This window comes from Labrus bergylta, chromosome 17 (genome assembly GCF_963930695.1).
Source record: "Labrus bergylta chromosome 17, fLabBer1.1, whole genome shotgun sequence".
Classification (NCBI taxonomy): Eukaryota; Metazoa; Chordata; class Actinopteri; order Labriformes; family Labridae; genus Labrus; species Labrus bergylta.
In genome coordinates this window covers 22,907,597-22,925,396 of record NC_089211.1, presented here as the reverse complement: position 1 = coordinate 22,925,396, position 17,800 = coordinate 22,907,597, and the positions used below count along the sequence as shown (strand labels likewise).

At 40.2% G+C, this 17,800-nt stretch overlaps 2 protein-coding genes across 2 annotated transcripts in view; one reads left to right on the top strand and one right to left on the bottom strand.

Annotated features, from left to right (window-relative positions):
- Window positions 1-745, bottom strand: part of LOC110000773 (polymerase (DNA directed), mu) — a 4,977-nt gene extending 4,232 nt beyond the window's left edge. The window contains 1 exon segment of the mRNA XM_065965845.1: window positions 700-745. Coding sequence (XP_065821917.1) covers window positions 700-745 — 46 coding nt within the window.
- A 1,974-nt stretch (window positions 746-2,719) lies between these two features.
- On the top strand, window positions 2,720-17,334 carry gnsb (glucosamine (N-acetyl)-6-sulfatase (Sanfilippo disease IIID), b). Its single transcript, XM_020656121.2, has 13 exons — window positions 2,720-3,065; window positions 3,875-3,934; window positions 6,317-6,520; window positions 7,763-7,828; window positions 7,923-8,021; window positions 10,194-10,361; window positions 10,455-10,537; window positions 11,932-12,050; window positions 12,155-12,258; window positions 12,385-12,486; window positions 12,571-12,681; window positions 14,442-14,552; window positions 14,657-17,334. Exons 1-13 carry the CDS (start codon window positions 2,880-2,882, stop codon window positions 14,804-14,806), a joined length of 1,563 nt encoding a protein of 520 aa, XP_020511777.2. The 5' UTR covers window positions 2,720-2,879; the 3' UTR covers window positions 14,807-17,334.
- Window positions 17,335-17,800: the final 466 nt, after the last annotated feature.

Here is a 17,800-nt window from a genome sequence, read left to right as displayed (position 1 = left end):
CTCTCTCTCTCTCTCTCTCTCTCTCTCTCTCTCTCCTTTCCTCTCCCTCTCTCTCGCTCTCTCTCTCTCTCTCTCACTCTCCCCCCTCTCTCCCTCTCTCTCTCTCTCTCCTTTCCTCTCTCTCTCGCTCTCCCCCCCTCTCTCTCTCCTTTCCTCTCTCTCTCTCTCTCTCTCTCTCCTTTCCTCTCTCTCTCTCTCTCTCTCCTTTCCTCTCCCTCTCTCTCGCTCTCTCTCTCTCTCTCTCACTCTCCCCCCTCTCTCCCTCTCTCTCTCTCTCTCCTTTCCTCTCTCTCTCGCTCTCCCCCCTCTCTCTCTCCTTTCCTCTCTCTCTCTCTCTCTCTCTCTGCAGGTTTTCTCTCATAAAACAAAAACATTCAATCTTCCACTAAAAATAAACAAAATGTTTACAGCAACTTCCTCAAAGAAATGCACCTGAAAATTTGAATGTCGTAGCCTAATATGAGTTTCTCCGGGGCCATGACAACCAGAGACAAGACATGAGACAGAGACATGATTTGTTTTTTCTTCCTGATGAATATTATTTATCTTACCTGAACTTTTCCTCCACCTGAAATCCTTTCTTTGTGCCGAGCTGAGACAGAAACCTTCTTCGACTGGCTCCCATTTTTCTTTCCAACAGGAATAAAATGAACTGAGGAAACTTCACATTATCTCCACTGCTGCAGTCAGTCCCAGTACTCCCAGTAGGTGATGGGACGACTTTTCTTCTCTTTAATGGCACCATGTTTCACTTTGACGTTAAAACATCTAATAAATCTATTTCACATTATTATTTTTTTTACTTCTATTCATAAAATTCTACGTCGTATTTAAGTTAAAGCGTCTTACATGACAGAAAACATTTTCCTGAGGAAGGTGAGTGGAGTAAAAATCACCTTTGAGCAGCACACTCCTGTGTCAGTGTGCTACAGGATGCAGCTGTGAGGCGGCGCCGGCTGCGGCTGCGCGTCACAAAAATAGTTCCGACGGGAAACATGCGCTGTGAGCTACGGAGGGAGATTAGAGCCAAAACAAATTTAAAGACTTTAAAGTTATACTTCTAACTTTTTTTTTTTAATGCAGAATTCTGAGATTAGAGACAAAAATTCTGATAGAAGAAAGTCAAAACTCAGTGGCCCAAATCATTTTAGTAGTAAAGTCATACAGGTATGGAAGCCCATTTATGCCAAAACTAAAAAGAATTGAATTAAATTTTAGGACTATATCATAATATTTTCTGACACATCATCTCATAATCTTGATTAAAAATCTATCTTTTTGGGGGGTATCGGTAGCGTAGTGATTAGTGCGTGCATCCCCAGGTACGGAGGCTTTTTTTTTGCATACCCAAATTTTGCATCTTTGCAGCTTTATTGCCTAACCTTGAGTTTGACTTACTATTCCATAATTTTGATTTTCATTTGATTTCTTTAAAAATGATCTAATAACCTTGATTTATTCTAAGATATCCATTAATTAGGTTTCCCACAGTAATGGCTCAGGGTTTGACTCGTTATTCAGAAAGTTTGACTAACGAGGATAATATTTTATGTAAAGCTTGTGTTTAAATGTTTAACAGACTTGCTCCTCAGCCTTCCTGCAAACACATTCAGAGACTTCATCTTCATGCTACAAGTGTTGCTGGAGCTTTTTGACCTCTTCAAGCCTTTCACTCTTCATGCACCTTGACAGTTAGTGCGTTTAGCCAGAAAATCCCACACTGCTTCTTCAATACACACAGAGACTGCAGGGCTGTAGCAGAGCAGCCTCAAGTGGCAACTGTTCAAGTGATAGGAGCAACATCCTGGAACTGGCTTCCTGATCACTTGAAACTTACTGCGAACTTCACCAATTTCACAGAGCGACCAAAATCCTGGTGAGTTCAGAAACAGACTTGTACACGTCAGCTAAATGTGTTTTTTTTGTATTAATATGCTCTACTCAGTTTACTCTTTCTTTTTCCTTTTTAATTTAACTGTTTCAATCTTTCTATCTTCACAAACTTGACCTCATAGGGACAGGTGCTGAAATTGAACATCCCCTACACACTTATATTGCATTGGACGGCTGTTTTCTCTTTGTCCATGTCTGTATCTTTCCCTATCAAATAAAACAAAAATAAATGAATGCTAATTTTGTGAAGGCTACTTTCTCAAATTAATTAATAATTTCAAATGCTTGAATTATTTACTTAAATTGTATTATGTCCCAGCAAAAATATTTAAACCCAATATATTTACTTTATCAAATATTTGACTTATTTACTAGTATTTTACCTTTTTTTTGTAACTTTATATTTCATTATTCGGATTAAGTATCACATTTTATTTACATAAGACCATAATAATTTTCTTTTTCTTTCCTTTTTTTGACTTATAATTTAAAAAGCATGATTTATTCTCTTAAAATGTACTATTTATTTCATTTACAAAATTCTTCTTCTATAATAGTGTGCCAAAAATAATGACTACGACTAAGATTCTCATAAAACGTTTGTGTGTGTTATTAAAGCGTATCCTTATGTATGTATATATATATATATATATATATATATATATATTATTTTCCCTTTTTTTGAATTTTAAAGACAGTATGAAGTTAGGAAAGCCGCTGAGTTGTGTAAAAGTTGTATAAAGTCCACGTTGAACAATTTGTTCTCGGTGTTCACTCCTCCCACAGTCACTCTGATCATATGACCACAAACCCTTGACTCCACTTCCTCAAACTGTGACACTCACCTAGTGTGTGTGTGTGAGTGTGTGTGTGGGTGTGTGTGTGTATATATATATCCAGCCTGCTGGAAACGAAACCGAGCTTCAGACACGTGTGGTCGGTGTCTGTGCAGCAGGAGGCTCGGAGTTTGTGGTGGTGGAGGTCTAATGGCAGGTCAGAGGAGCGGATCAGGAGCGACACGAACCCGACAGAGAGGAGGACACCCAGCAGCAGTCCTCGCGCTCCTCACGCTGCTCACCTGCTGCGTCAGGTGTGCGGAACCAGCACCAGCCAAACCGAGCAACATCATCCTCATCCTCGCCGATGATCAGGATGTCGAGCTGGGGGGGATGGTGAGTTCAAAAACACTATGATCACCTGTTTGAACATTTGAAGAGAGCTGTGTGTTTATAGTGACTTTTTAAGTTCCTACATTTAAATAAAACACATCTTTACGATGCAACAGTGTGTTTATAGTCTTTGATGAGCACTTTTATAGTCACCGTATCATGTTTTATAGTCTTTGCATCACCTTATTATCCGTTTAAAAAAAGGCCTTCTGGTATTGTGTGCTTACTGTCAGTGAAGGAATCGATTTTGGCTGCAAGCAAAAGCTGACAAATAAACAGAACAAATAAGTGTTGGGAGTTTGGTGGCTCTGAAGAGTGCAATGCAACAGATGCTTCTGATATTGCTTGACCACAAGGTTCAAGTCCAAAAGCTGTCAAAAAGTTCAAAATATTCGTATAACTTCCATATGAGAAAGTCAGAAAATCTTCCTATTTGAGTTCCTGAAAAAAAAAAGTCAGTTTCAGCATTTTTCTTGGAAAACAAAATTTCTGAAACGGTTGCATAATTGCAGAGCAACTTCAGTAAGTTCAGATCATTTTTGCAGTAATTAACAAGAAGCTACTGATGTGTCAAGCAAGGAATTTATTATTAGAAACTACAAACCTGCTGCAGCATGATGTGTGAGTTCAGTGGTTGAATGTTTGGTGCTGTGAAAACGTGATGCATCTCTTTTATAAAGCAGCAGATCTCAACTAAACGAGCTCTTACTGTTGGTGTTCGTTATTCATTCATTAGCAGAGTGCTTTTTTGTTGTTGGGTAGAGAAGTTGTGGGTTTATTTTATTTCATTATGTCTTCTTTCTGTTCTGCAGACCCCGATGAAGAAAGCAAAAGCTTTAATAGGAGGCGCAGGAGCAACTTTTGTGAATGCTGTGAGTACTTTTACACGACGGTAAAATGTAACGTGTAACCCACACACCAAGTCCCCGAAACCTCTGGTCCCTAATGCTGCGTTCATGTGCTGCTTGGGTGGTCCAGAAAGTTGATGTGCAATACGGGAATTTTGTGTGCGTGATGACAGTTCTGACGTCAAGTCGGGCACCTGATTCTTCTCCGAGTTTCCGAGTTGTTGTTCTGACTTGAGCAGGTGTTCTTGTGCATTTTACAACTCAGAAACTCGTTTTTTCCGACTTGTCCGACACCACATGAATGCACCATTAGACACTGGCCTCCTGTCCATACCTCACACCAGACTCTGAACCCATTGAGACGGGGCTTTCAATGCATCATCTTTGGACTCATTCAAGAAACTTCCTAAACTCCATCTGTTCCCCACAGCCGACAAACCTCCCTTAACTCTGCCTCTCCATCGGTCTCCCATCCTTTTGTTTTTCCTGTCTCAGTTGAGTTTTTGGTCTTTGTTTGGCACGTCCACCATTTAAAGCCTCCTTGGGTCACTTGAAAGGCGCTATTTACATTTAGTCTGCTAAATCAAAATCAAACTGAAATGAAACACAATCAATTGGCCACTGCTGTTTTGCAGGAAAAATAAGTCAATTAGGGCTTTCACACTTGTTGAAATCTCCTGATAACTCCTGAAATATTTCCAAGAGGAGCTGCATGTGTGAACGCAGACAGACTTCACTCGGACTTCACCCGGAGTTTCTCCTGCCAGACCCCTCGCATTTTTTTCCACAGCAAGTCCGAGTGAGCTGACGTGAGAACGCAGCGGGATATTCTCCGGAGAAATCTGTGAGGAGCATATTGAATTTTTCTCGGGATCAATAAAGTATCAATCTATCTATCTATCTATATGTGAACAGCCGGGTCTGGAGAATATCCGGAGCAGAGTGCATATATGAAAACAGCTTTAATGACCAAACAACATAACATCGTTAATTATTCAAGACTAAATAGATTAAAAAAATAGCTTACCAAAGAAAACATTATCAAAAATCCAATCTACAGAAACCAAACGTCTAAAACAATCAACCACTTATTATTCATATAGGATAGAAACATATACATAAAGACCAACAACAAGTAATCAACTCCTACATTTTCATTACACACTGTATTTCTGCTCAGCTTCAATTCAGAGGCCAAATTCTGCCTTTAACTCTTTACTTTATTGAAATGGTATAAGGCAATAGGGACTTTTCAGAGATGTAGAGAAACACTTGGCTCATGATAAAACTCGTGTTTGTCACCCTTTGACTTATCAGGTCCGTGTCACGTTATTGCAGAGTCAGGGAGAGTTCAGCGCTGTGATTTCCCCCTCTGTCTGTTTGAGCGGCAGTGAGAGGATGCAGCGTTTCTTAGAAAACTGAAACTTAAAAATACATTTCTGTGTCAGAATGTTTTCATGGTGGAATAAACAGCTATAACTTTAATTTATACTGCAGAAAAATAAGATTTGGCTCGAGTTGAATTTTCCAGAGAATATCCTGCTGCGTTCTCACATCAGCTCACTTGGACTTGCTGCAGAAAAAATACTAAGGGTCTGGCAGGAGAAAACTCCGGGTGAAAACATTTGGCTGTCTGCGTTCACACATACAGCTCCTCCTGGAAATATCAGGAGTTTTTTTCAGTAGATGATCCTTTAAGTCGAAGGTTGACTTTATCCTTCTCTTCAAAGTCACCAGACCCCATTGACAAAACCAGCAGTTTTACCTGCAGGGTAGGTGCTGGTTTACTATCTGCCTGTCGTTTGTTTTCTGGAATTGTGCGCCAAAGCAATACTTTGTGTGAACTCAAATAACCATTTGTAACACCAGGAAGTCAGGAAAAGACACCAAAAAATGAGTATTGCAGATCAGCAACTTGTGTGCACTGCGAGGTTAAATTGCTGTTTTTATCAAGGGAGTCTGGTGGCTTTAAAGACAGCGATGTGAAGGCCGTCTTTTTTTTTTTTTTTTTGTTAAAAAGAAACATTTTACTCTCTGACTTAAAGGTCTTTTTATGGATGGATTCTTTCTGTAATGATTTCAAACATTTTAGAATAACGATCTAAACCTCTCAGTGACAAAAACAAACAATTTACTTTTCTGTTATAGAAGCATTTCCAAAACTTTGTGCAGCTTTTGAAGGACGGCCCCGAAAAAAAATCCTGCGGTTCTCCTTTAAGTAGAATTCTGAATGGATGACTTTGTGTCTTCTGCGGCCACCTTCGATGTCACATTTTTGTACCATGTTGAAACTGAACACATCCTCCTCCACACAGTCATGCTTCTCTTTTATCATCTCCCCCCCCCCCCCGCCTTCCTCTATTCTCGTCTTCCTCTCTCTCTCTCGCTTCCTCGTCCCCTCTGCAGTTCACAGTCACGCCGCTGTGCTGCCCGAGCAGGAGCAGCGTCCTGACCGGTCAGTACCCCCACAACCACGAGGTGAGGAACAACTCCGTGTCCGGGAACTGCTCCAGTCCTCAGTGGCAGAAAGGGCCCGAGTCCACCGCCTTCCCCTTCTACCTCAGCAAACAGAAGTACCAGACCTTCTTCGCTGGGAAATATCTCAACCAGGTCTGCGCACAATTTGTAAAATAAGATCAGCAGGTGACTGTTGCACAGATCACACCGTCGAAGTAAAGGTCCCGGTGTTACGGTTTAACAGGTGACCGTGTTAACTAGTGGCTTTCAGCCTGAAGCGTCTGTAGCTGTCGTCGTTAGAGCAGCTGTTGAAAACATAAAGAATCTTTCTGAATGTCTCTTTGTTTAGTTTTTTAATGTAATGGTAAAAACAACTAATCAGATATTCATTTAATGAAAAACTAAACAAATACAAATGCAGCCTAAGACGCATTCAGCTGAACGTCACCAAATTACACGGCCCCTCGTTGAACTGAAACACTGATTTAGTTTCCGTTTAGCTTAGCAGATTAAAATGGATCTCATCTCTTCACAGATATTTTCCCCGACATGTTTGTCTCTGTCTGTGCAGATGTGGGGTAACTGTGGACTTCTTGGTCTATCAGTGTGTGTCCCAAACGTTTTGCCCTTGTTGTCGACTCTGTTACGACCCCTCTGACTTCACACACATCTTTGCACATGCACAGAGGAATGATCCCAGGGTTTCTTTATATCACAAAAAACTGTTTTAGACATATTTAATAAACTCTACATCTCTTGCTTTTTTAGTTTACATCCATATAAACTCTACTAAAACTGTGCAATCTGTTGAAAACTGGACAATATTTATACATCAAAAGTGCTAATCTATACATGAACCGTGCAATATCTACGCTTTAATCCATCAGTGTGTATTCATATTTGTAAATATTGTTTATATTCTCAATTACCTGCACTTGAACACAGCTTATTACTTATACTACTTCCTTATTGCTTTCACTTGGTACTTATGCTTATTATATTGTTATTACTATTTTTATTTTATTTGATATTGTGAACTTATCTGTACTTCCTCCTGATTTTTGGTGTTATGAGCAACTGCAGCAAACTAATTTCCCCCTGGGATTAATAAAGTATTTCTGATTCTGATCCGGTGCGAGACGCTCTGACACAGCGTTGTGCAGTTTGAGCTACATGCTAGCATCAGCATGCTAACCTAGAACTTGTAAAGGTGAATGCAATTGAATGCATACCTGCTCTTCCAGTTTGCGTTTGTCATTAGAAGCATGTTTGCATGCTTGTGTGAGGATTAACATGCCATGCTGAGTCTCTCACTGCAGAGTCACAGTTTGCTTTCACACTTCTTTTTTTTTTAAAGGTTGTGACTCATTTCACTTTTTGATTTTCTGTCTTCAGTACGGTAAGAAGGAAGGAGGCGACATCAGTCATGTTCCACCTGGCTGGGATCAGTGGCATGCGTTGGTGAGTTTTCTATCCACTCTCTTGAACACATATAGAATATTTTTTAATATTACATCATCATAATTATTATAATAATGGTATCTTCTGGTTTCAGGTGGGGAACTCTCAGTACTACAACTACTCTCTGTCGGTGAACGGTAAAGAGGAAAAGCACGGAGACAGTTATGAGAAGGACTACCTCACTGACCTCATAGTGAGTTTTTGAAGTGTTTGGTTTTTTGTGCTTTGGTCCTCATTCCTCAGTTTTTTTTCTTTAATTTGTTCTTAAGAAAAGTCTCTGACAGATTCATGGAGCTGCTCTTGATCTGCAGAATTTCTCCCACCTGTGTTCTGACTTTAATGGATGCCATGATTGAAGCTCGTGCACCTTTTCTCTAATTAGCAGAGGGGGAAAAAAAACACCTCTTGTAATGACCATATAAGGGCGTGAGACTGCAGGGCAAGTCACACAGGACGGAAAAGTGAAGTGGAAAGATGTCGGGAATGAGTACATTAAAATAAAAAAGATGAGTGCTGGAGTCTGAATGTGACAGAAACAGAAGAGAGACGCTGCTTAACTCATTATTTTGAAGAATCATTTCTTCATAATGTTTTTGTCTTTGGCTTCAGTGAATGTCGTAATCTTTTTTTAGAAAATGACATAAGTGGGTTTTATAGAGAAGAGGCAAGCTGTCTTCTGATGGTACAGAGTCTGTGATCGGCTGCTGTTCGTGCATAAAGTCATCTTCAGGGACTTTTATGTAAAGATTTGTGTTCCCCTCCAGACTGTGTGAATCAGCTGCTGTCAGAGAGAGTCAACATGTTTTCTTTGTGTCAGCAGTGGGGACGGTTAATCAGCGACTACATGTCATAATATAACATGTAAGAAAGCAGACTAATTAAATTGTCTGTTAGGATGTTCTGTTTTCTGTGTTTTAAAACAAGCGTCGTCCTCAGTTTTTTACGACCTCATGCTGCTCCTTCATGTCGTCTTCATCAGGTGATCGATGCCTCACCTTCTGTCGACTTTTAAATCAACTTTATGAGACTTGAACTTTCTCTCGTCACCTGCACTGCTGGCTCGCAATTTACTGCTTTTTTTTTTTTTCATTTTTAGCAGAATCAGCAGAAAGGACTCAGATTAATCTTTGGTATTTTCATCTAGCACAGGGAGGGGCAACTTCAGTCACAGCAAGGGCCACGTTCATTAAATTCTCACTGCCAGAGGGGTCAAATTGTAGAATACAAAAAACGATTACAATCAACGATGTCTCAAATTTAACTTAAACATATACCAGTGATCAAATATTATTATGGACATATTTCTGTTTTTTTGATTTCATGGCAGATTTCATCATGTTTTCTTCATGTTTCCAATTAGTTGATATGTAAAACTTGACCTGAGGGCCATGTTGAGGGTTGAGGCCGCCAGTTGCCCCCCCCTGATGGAGCATCATGCTGTTCAGTTGGGGACTAAATTAGAGGTTTACAGCCAAGCTGCACCATCCTTCTTCTGTCATGAATGTGATATTAAAATGTTGGACATATTAAAGATGACGACACTGTAGAAAAAATATATGTTATGAAATAGTTATATCAACAAAACTCATATCAGGATTCAGACTCTGAATTCTGAGTTTCAGACAGTTTATGAGTCTCTTCTTTAAACTAGCCGAAGTCAGCTAGAGCAACCTTTTTTTTTGCTTGGAGGGCCCAACACTAACCCCCCCCCCCCCCCCCCGCCCAAAAAAAGTCAATAAAATACATTTTTAATTGTTTTCAAATCCCAACAGAATTAACCTCAATGTCCTCGATAACTTCTTGAAAATCCATAAAGTTTTATGAAGATTGGGCCGACTGCGTCTGAAAAGAAAAAAGCAAAAAAAAAAAGCAAATCACTGACTCAAACAAAACATTTTAAAAAGCAGGAAACAAAAGTGAGAGTATGACTTCTCATTTTGGCATTCAGATTTTGTAATACTGTACCTCTGCACTCACACAGCCCCTGCTTGTGTTTGGATTTGCTCTGTTATTTTGCTGAAAATAAATGCTCCCATGTATTTTTTAAATTGCTCTCCTGTCTCTTTAAATGCGAAAAACACTTTCTCGAGTTGTGCAACAATGACAGCTTTGTCTCCTTCCAGCTAATCAGAGCAGGCTGATCTCACACGGTGCTGAGGCATTAGTCACATCTAGTAAAAGGTGTTAAGGCAGTACTGGACCTGTTGTTAGGACATATCCCGGAGTTATAACGATGAACAGATGCTGACAGTCATTTACAAAGTGTGTTCAAACACACGCACTGCTGTTTCCATCTGTGTTGTGTTTTCAAATGTCAAATATTTCACCAGTCGTGTGTATTCAGTGTTTGTTATTCGATCTACAGACAAACCGGTCCCTTCACTTCCTGGATGACAGAAGTCCACAGCATCCGTTCTTCCTCATGCTTTCCCCCCCCGCCCCTCACTCGCCCTGGACCGCAGCGCCGCAGTACCAGAAAGAGTTCAGCACCGTTAAGGCGCCGCGAGACGGGAGCTTTGACAAACCAGGGAAGGTGTGTCTGACGTCACCTCAAAACACGATTAACTCTGACCACTGATGTTTAATAACCCTGATTAATATATCTGTATCTGTGTGTTGTTATCAGGACAAACACTGGCTGCTGCGTCAGCCGATCAACCCCATGCCCAACAGCTCTCTCACCTTCCTGGATGATGCGTTCAGGAAAAGGTAGGACTTTTTGATATCCTCACAGAGTATTTAAGATGAGGGGCTTCTTGCTGCAGGTTCTCATTAAACAAGTTTTAGAAATAATGGTAACACTTTAAATCACAATATTCACCATTAACTAGTGACTTATGAGCATGCTAATTGGTAGCATACTAGCTGCTTATTAGTCATTATTAAGCGCTATAGCTAATATGTCATTAACTAGAGAGTGTCTCCTCGTTGAGAGTAAGTTAGAAAGTTATTGAACTGGAATTATGATCTTAAAAGCTTTTGGTTACTTCTACCTCATGAAGGGCCAAACCAAGCAAAGCATATTAAGATAAAAAAATAAATGAATTGCCACAAAGTGTTACGTGTAATATGGGTTTGAAAAATAATTTGAATATTACTGAGGATGTAGCATTGTGGATAACTGGTGGGAGAGAGCTCCAGAGGGTGGGGGCCACCAATCTGAGGGCCCTGCCCCCAGAAGGTACGCGGCTCGGCGTGGGGGATGGAGAGCAAACCGGTGTCCGAGGAGGTTTTTGTATGTGATGCGAGGCTAGACTGGTGAGCTAGTGAAGGTGAGACCAGAGAGGTAGCTTAGACTTAGAAAACTGAGATAGTTATCCATAGCTACTCCACTTAGGGCAAAGATTAAACTTGCAGAGGAAGAACACAATAACATAAATGTACTCCAATTGAGAAGCAACAAAGACCAATTGGGAGAAAAAAAAAAAAAACGTCGTCTATGTAGGGAAACTTTCTCTTATGTCATCAAACTCTTGTAAAGTAGTAAAAATCAGATCTTGTCAGTGACCAAAACAAGAACTTTAGTTGGATGCACTTCAGTCGAGATGGTTCCAAAACTCTTCTAACCTACCAGCTGGTGGTTTAGATTTAAACAGGATCCAGGTAAGATGAAAAATGTCTTCCCTCGGGATGTAAAGATTCATCATAAAAATCATGATAAGTTAATTCAAAGGTGTGAAGATTCACATCTGTACTCTGAAAAATGAATCTCAATAATACGGTGAGCGTCAGCAGCTGCAGAGCAGAGATTTAGAAATTGAGGACGCATCATTGTCTTTTTTAAAATCGGAGGTGTGGAAGCATTTTGGCTTTACCCGAGACAGAAAATGAAAGAGGTGAGAAGATAACAGACGAGACAAAAACTAGACCGAGAACTACACAAATAGCACAACCAACATGATGCAGAATTTAATCCACACCACGACGAGAAGCTCCGATCACCTCCCCTTGTTGAGGGAAAACAAACCACACTGACCAGCGGGCCTGCAGCCTTAAAAGGAATCTTTTTCAGTCATCATTTGTCTACAGTCTCATTTTGTAAATCGTAGTCTTCCCTTTTTTAAATAAAGTTTCAAGTCTAAAAAGGATGCTGTGTTGTGCAGGTGGCAGACTCTGCTCTCTGTGGACGACATGGTGGAGGCGCTGGTGAAGAAACTGGACAGTATAAAGGAGCTGGACAACACGTACATCATCTACACCTCAGACAACGGATATCACACAGGTCTGAACCACCGCTCCAAACAAAGTCCCTCCTCTTCTCCTCGCCTGTGTGTGTGTGTGTGTGTGTGTGTGTGTGTGTGTGATCACCTGTCTGCTCTGTTTCAGGTCAGTTCTCTCTGCCCATTGATAAAAGGCAGCTGTACGAGTTCGACATCCGGGTCCCTCTCATGGTCCGAGGTCCTGGAATCAAACCGAACCAGACACTGAAGGTCCCCAGACATCCCACATTTATAAACACACACACGTTCTTTTTTTTTTTTTTTTTTATCACTTTCATGTGGTTTAAAATGCAGGAATGTGTTTTTTTTAACTTTGTTTTATTCTTCACACGTCAGGCTCCGGTGTTGAACATCGATCTAGCTCCGACCATCCTGGACATTTCTGGGCTCAATCTGTCCACTGTGAACGTGGACGGCCAGTCTTTCCTTCCTCAGATGGTCAGCCGGGACTTTAAAAAGAGTTTTTCCTTGAATGTTTCTCTTTCATTTATCTTTAAAAATAACTTCAAAACTCTTGTTTAGGCTCCCTCTCTCCGCAACGGCACCGCTCGTCCATTTTTCCTCGTTGAATACACCGGAGAGGGACATCCAGAACCAGATCCTTCATGTCCCAAACTCGGACCTGGTTTGTCTGTGAGTATTTTTTTAACAACAACAGACTGTTCCCTATAAAATACTTAACTATGAATGAAGTGTTAAATGTTCTGCTAATGTATAGTAAAGTCTTTTATCAGGACAAAATGAAAAAAATAATCAGTAGGATGGTGTTTCTTCAAATTTGGCACATGACCCTGATTTATATTTAATTTTTATATTTATTTTACAAACTTTTTTTTATCCCAGAGGAGAAATTCTGGTTTTACACTCTGTTATTGAGAGACATGCTTCTCACACACATAGGCCCCACACACACACACACACACACACACACACACACACACACACACACACACACACACACACACACAGAAGCTGTGGACATGCATTAGAGGAGAGATGTCAGAGTGGGGCTGCTTCACAGGGAGAGCACCAGAGCTGTTGAGGGTTCGGTGCCTTCTCGAGTACCCTCAGGGCAATACTCAGGAAGTGGCCTGGAGGGTACCGCCCCAAAATATGGACGTTGGTTTGGTAGCTGAGGTGCAGACCCCCAACCCAAGTCCCTGCAGACAGAGCTACTGCCACGCTGTTGCAGGCCACAAGCTGAAACGCTTCAGTTAATCGAGTTGATCTTCATACTACAAGCCTTTCACTTTTCATGCACCTTGAAGTTGTGCCAGAAAATCTCACTCTGCTTCTTCAAAATTGGCCAACGATGAACAGACGAGAAGCTCTAAAAAAAATAAAACTTTAGACAAAACAGAAGAATTTCCAAGATATTTCTAACTCTTTCCTGGTCATTATTCTTTTTCTGGTTCTTGTGGATGTCAAAGGAATGCCTTGAGGAATATTTCCCACCTAAAGGTACAAACGTCCACTTGAACTCGAGGATGAAGAGATTAGAGTTTAGTCTTGTGAACACAAAATCACAGAAAAAAAATCAATAAACACAGTTTTAAATAAATATATTCTGAGGTAGAAAGTAAAGTTTTTGCCTCTGATGAATATTAGGAAGTTTTATTTAAAAATCCTAAACTTGCTACATGTATTTAAAAGTCCTACTTGTGTAAATGTTTCATTTCAACACTGATGTTTGAAGACATCCAAAACATCAGCCTCTGGGGAGGGAAATGCATTCCTTGATCTTTTATAGCTCACATGCGCCTACACGCACCGCCAATGATCTTCTGCAGTCAGCAGGGCGTGTCGCCCGCGACCTCGTAAAAGTTACACCGACATACAAATAAAATAAAAAAAACCTGCACATCGCTCTCATCCAGGTCTACACTCCCTCCTGCCCCACTGCACTCTGCCAAAGAAATGCATCTGATCCAACCTTCAACACAGGGTCCGAAGTCTCTACATAGACTCCTCTGTCGCCCCCTGGTGGTGGAAGAACTTGGCATCTCCTGTGTGTCTGATCAGACTTTGTTCTTTGTGAAAGCTGTTTGTTTTAAATTACTGCAGTTGCTTCCTCCTCTCTAGATCCTTATTTTTATTTTTTTAAAGGTTTATTTTGGGGCTTTTTGGGCCTTTTTATTTAGAGATAGGAGAGAGAGAGGGGGGAATGACACGCAGGAAAGGAGCCACAGGTTGGATTCAAACCCGGGCCGACCACTTGAAGTACCACAACCTCCGTATATGGGGCGCAACCTAACCACTAGGCTACCGGCTTGTGTTGTACTTACTCTCTGATGCTGGCCACTTAAATGGTCTAAATACTCCAGATTCTTTCAACATGCTGTTTAAAAGGTTTTGCAAAAATAAAAAACTCACCCACTTCTGATTTCTTCCAGCAATGTTTCCCCGACTGCGTGTGTGAGGACGCCTACAACAACACCTACGCCTGCGTCAGGACGCTCGACAAAGACCAAAACCTTCAATACTGCGAGTTTGCAGACAGCGAGGTGCGACTTTGACTTTGTCTGTCAAAGGTGTGAGTAACTCGTCGGTGTGAAAACAGATTTTTTTTAAAAAGCTCAGTGTGTCTGCATTTCTTTGTGTCTTCCAGTCGTTTGTAGAAGTGTATAACCTGACGTCGGACCCCCACCAGCTGGAGAACATCGTGAAGAAGGTGGACCCCGCCGTCCTGCAGGCCATGAACCAGCGGCTCATTAAGCTGCAGTCCTGTGCGGGCGACAGCTGCCGTAATGTCAAGTAAAAAAAAAGGACTAGTTAATTCTAGTCGGGGGCGGGGGGGCTGTTTTCATTCAGATGTTTTATAACTGTCACATTCAGACTCGTCTCAGAAGGTTAAGTGAAGATATGAAAGATGACATATGATGATGATGACTGAGTTCTGTTGAGCTGCTTCAGTTTCAGGGTCCTGGTCTTGTGCATGCTGGCTCACTGTCACAACGTCAGGGTTTACTGGGACACTTGAACAGAACAGAAGTCATTGTTGAAGGACACTCGTTTGACACTTTAGGAAATATGCTCATTTGCTTTCTTGCTGTTCATTTGAGGAGATGATAAATACCACTCTCATGTCCGTCTGTTAAATTTGTAACCTTTGCTAGGAGGAGGAGTTAGCTTAAATTAGCATGAATAATCATAAATACACTGGCCTTAAAGGGCCGATTGAACTTAAAAGAACAGTTAACATTTTTGGAAATTACTCTATTGTGAACACTTATTTTGTCCATGAACACAAAGATAGAACCAGGATTGGGTTATCCTAAATATGCAATAGTTACCTTAGCATAATTACTGTTTATGATTTATTTAAAAATTGGAAATGCAAATGTTTTTTGTTTTTTTTACCCTTCTTGTTGAAAGATCACTCTAAAGAATTGACTATAAAAGAAGCAAAAACTCATGAAGTATGTATCTTAGTTGTTTTTATGCTCTAAACAGATCATACATATATTTAAGCTGCGTCCTATCCAAACATCGTCATCAAATGAACGAACATGAAAGTCACATCTCGTCTCCTCCAAAGCAGACTCACACCTCCCTCCACTCCACCAGAAAGAGAGTGTCTCACAGGGTATTTCCAAAAAACAGTCAAACTGTTTCCTGATATGTAACACCTGTTCATTTTCCTCCTATGACGAGTCAAAAAGAAAAAAATCTACTGTGAAATAGATCTATTTTCCTGAGCTGTGCTCAAATATCTCTGAGGTAATTATTTTCTGCTGAACTACTTTCCCATTTCATATCACGCAGACTGGACTTCTACCGTTCTGTACTGTATAGAACTGTACACTTTTCTTCTTTTACAATGTTAAAGGGATAGTTTGGTATTTTTGAAGTGTGGTCGGTCGTATGAGGTTCTTGTCAATAGTTGGTTTATTAGGCAGCAGAGATGTAGGTCAGTTCAGCTCCTCTATTGAGAAACAGCAGGAGTGCGGGCATGGAAGCTAGGCTGTACAGTGTTACAGACGGGTTTTCTCGACGTAAATTTTGCTTATTTTAAGAGAAAAACTATCTTAAAAACATCAGGGGTAAATGTTGAAAGAATTCACAGCGCTTTCTACTAGCAAGCCCGCTGCCTGCATTCCTGCTGATGTCTCAGTAGAGGGGCCGAGCTGACCAACCTCTCTGATTGGCTGATATAGTCAGACGGACACTTCAAAAACACAGAACTATCCCTTTAAGGGGAATCAGAACATTTATATCAGTTACATGAAAACAAAAACTGGCATTATTTGCTCTTATACAACCAAAGGAATGCTCCAATCATCTATCAATAAGTAGATAAAATGTTGTGGGGTTTTTGCAGAGATTTAAATGAGATTCCATCGGTCCGTTCCATAAAGCTCACAGAAGATTTGTGAGTTAGGTATGAAACATGAGAACTGAGGGAAAAGGCTAGCATGATGCTGTTCTAAGGGTTGTTAAAACCTCCTCGCAGCTACAGTCACACTCACACATCGACATACCGCGTGTGTGTTTTTTAAAATTCATGCAAAAATCGATCTGTAACAACAAAAATTCAAAGTTTTATACAGAGGCTTACAGTATGTGTGGGAGTATTTCTTGGTTTGGTTTCTTGGACTTTGACAGGAATAATCTGATGTGAAACTTGAGTTATTTCATATTTATCTTACATTTTAAAATATAGGATCTAACAGTAATTACCCCCCCCCCCCCCCCAACCCCCACAGCTTTCCCCATACTCTTTTCAGTCCTAATACTAAACTTAACTGGGATCTCTATTTTCACCTGAATTTGGTTAAAATTTCCCGAGCTTGTGTAACTATTTCTTGCAGCTGAACCTTTGGAGAACGCAGCTCTGTTTTCTTAAATATCTTTAAATTTGTGCTCATATTTGTTTTTTAAAATCTCTGCAGCACTTTTTTTTAATGAAAAGAGTTTAGAAGAATAATCTCTTCAGTGGACACCACCAGGTGTGTTTAATTATTGCTCCAACATTGTGCCACAGTTTTAATCCTGATGTAGTTTATTATGGTATTTTAACCCCGAGTATTAATTGTGACATTTGTAAGAAGCCTTTTTTAAAAGTTGAAGTTGGGGAAAAAAAAAAAGTGCTGATACTTCTGAGATGTGTTGTTTTTTTTTTTTCCGTTGTTGGGGATCCATTAAGGGAAGTTTCACATGTAATAAACGCTTTAATCCTGTGTGCCTTGTTTTTGCACTGACTGGGCTCCAGTGGGCTCTTTTTAAATGTGAATGTATTTTTTTGCACTGTGATGAAAGTGATTACAAATAAATCATAAGAAGCTTTTTGATGTACAGCTTTCATTTATTGACCCAACTTTTACTTGTGTTGTCATTCTTAGTTTTTGCATTCTTCTCCAGTAGTGTTTACAGGTACAATCAGGCTGATTTCATTACCTTTGCTGAATTACAAACAGATTCATTAGGTTTTAAATTTAGTGAAGGATGAAGTAAATATTTGTATAGAAGCCGACTTCATTTAAACTTTTTTTCAATAATGTCATCAAAGTAATTTACAATGATTTGTTTCATCACCTACTGAGCCAATGAACCAATCATCTAACTCTTTTCAGTTTATTGAAGGTAGCAGGAGGATTATTTATTGGATTGTGCTGTGGCTATTTGTCCAAAAACAAACAAAAAAAATCTAAATAAACTAATATCAAACATAATCAAATGACCACTGATGCACCATGGGGGATGTGATTTACGCAGGCAAAAGAAATCCAATGTCCATGCAAGAGATCTGCGT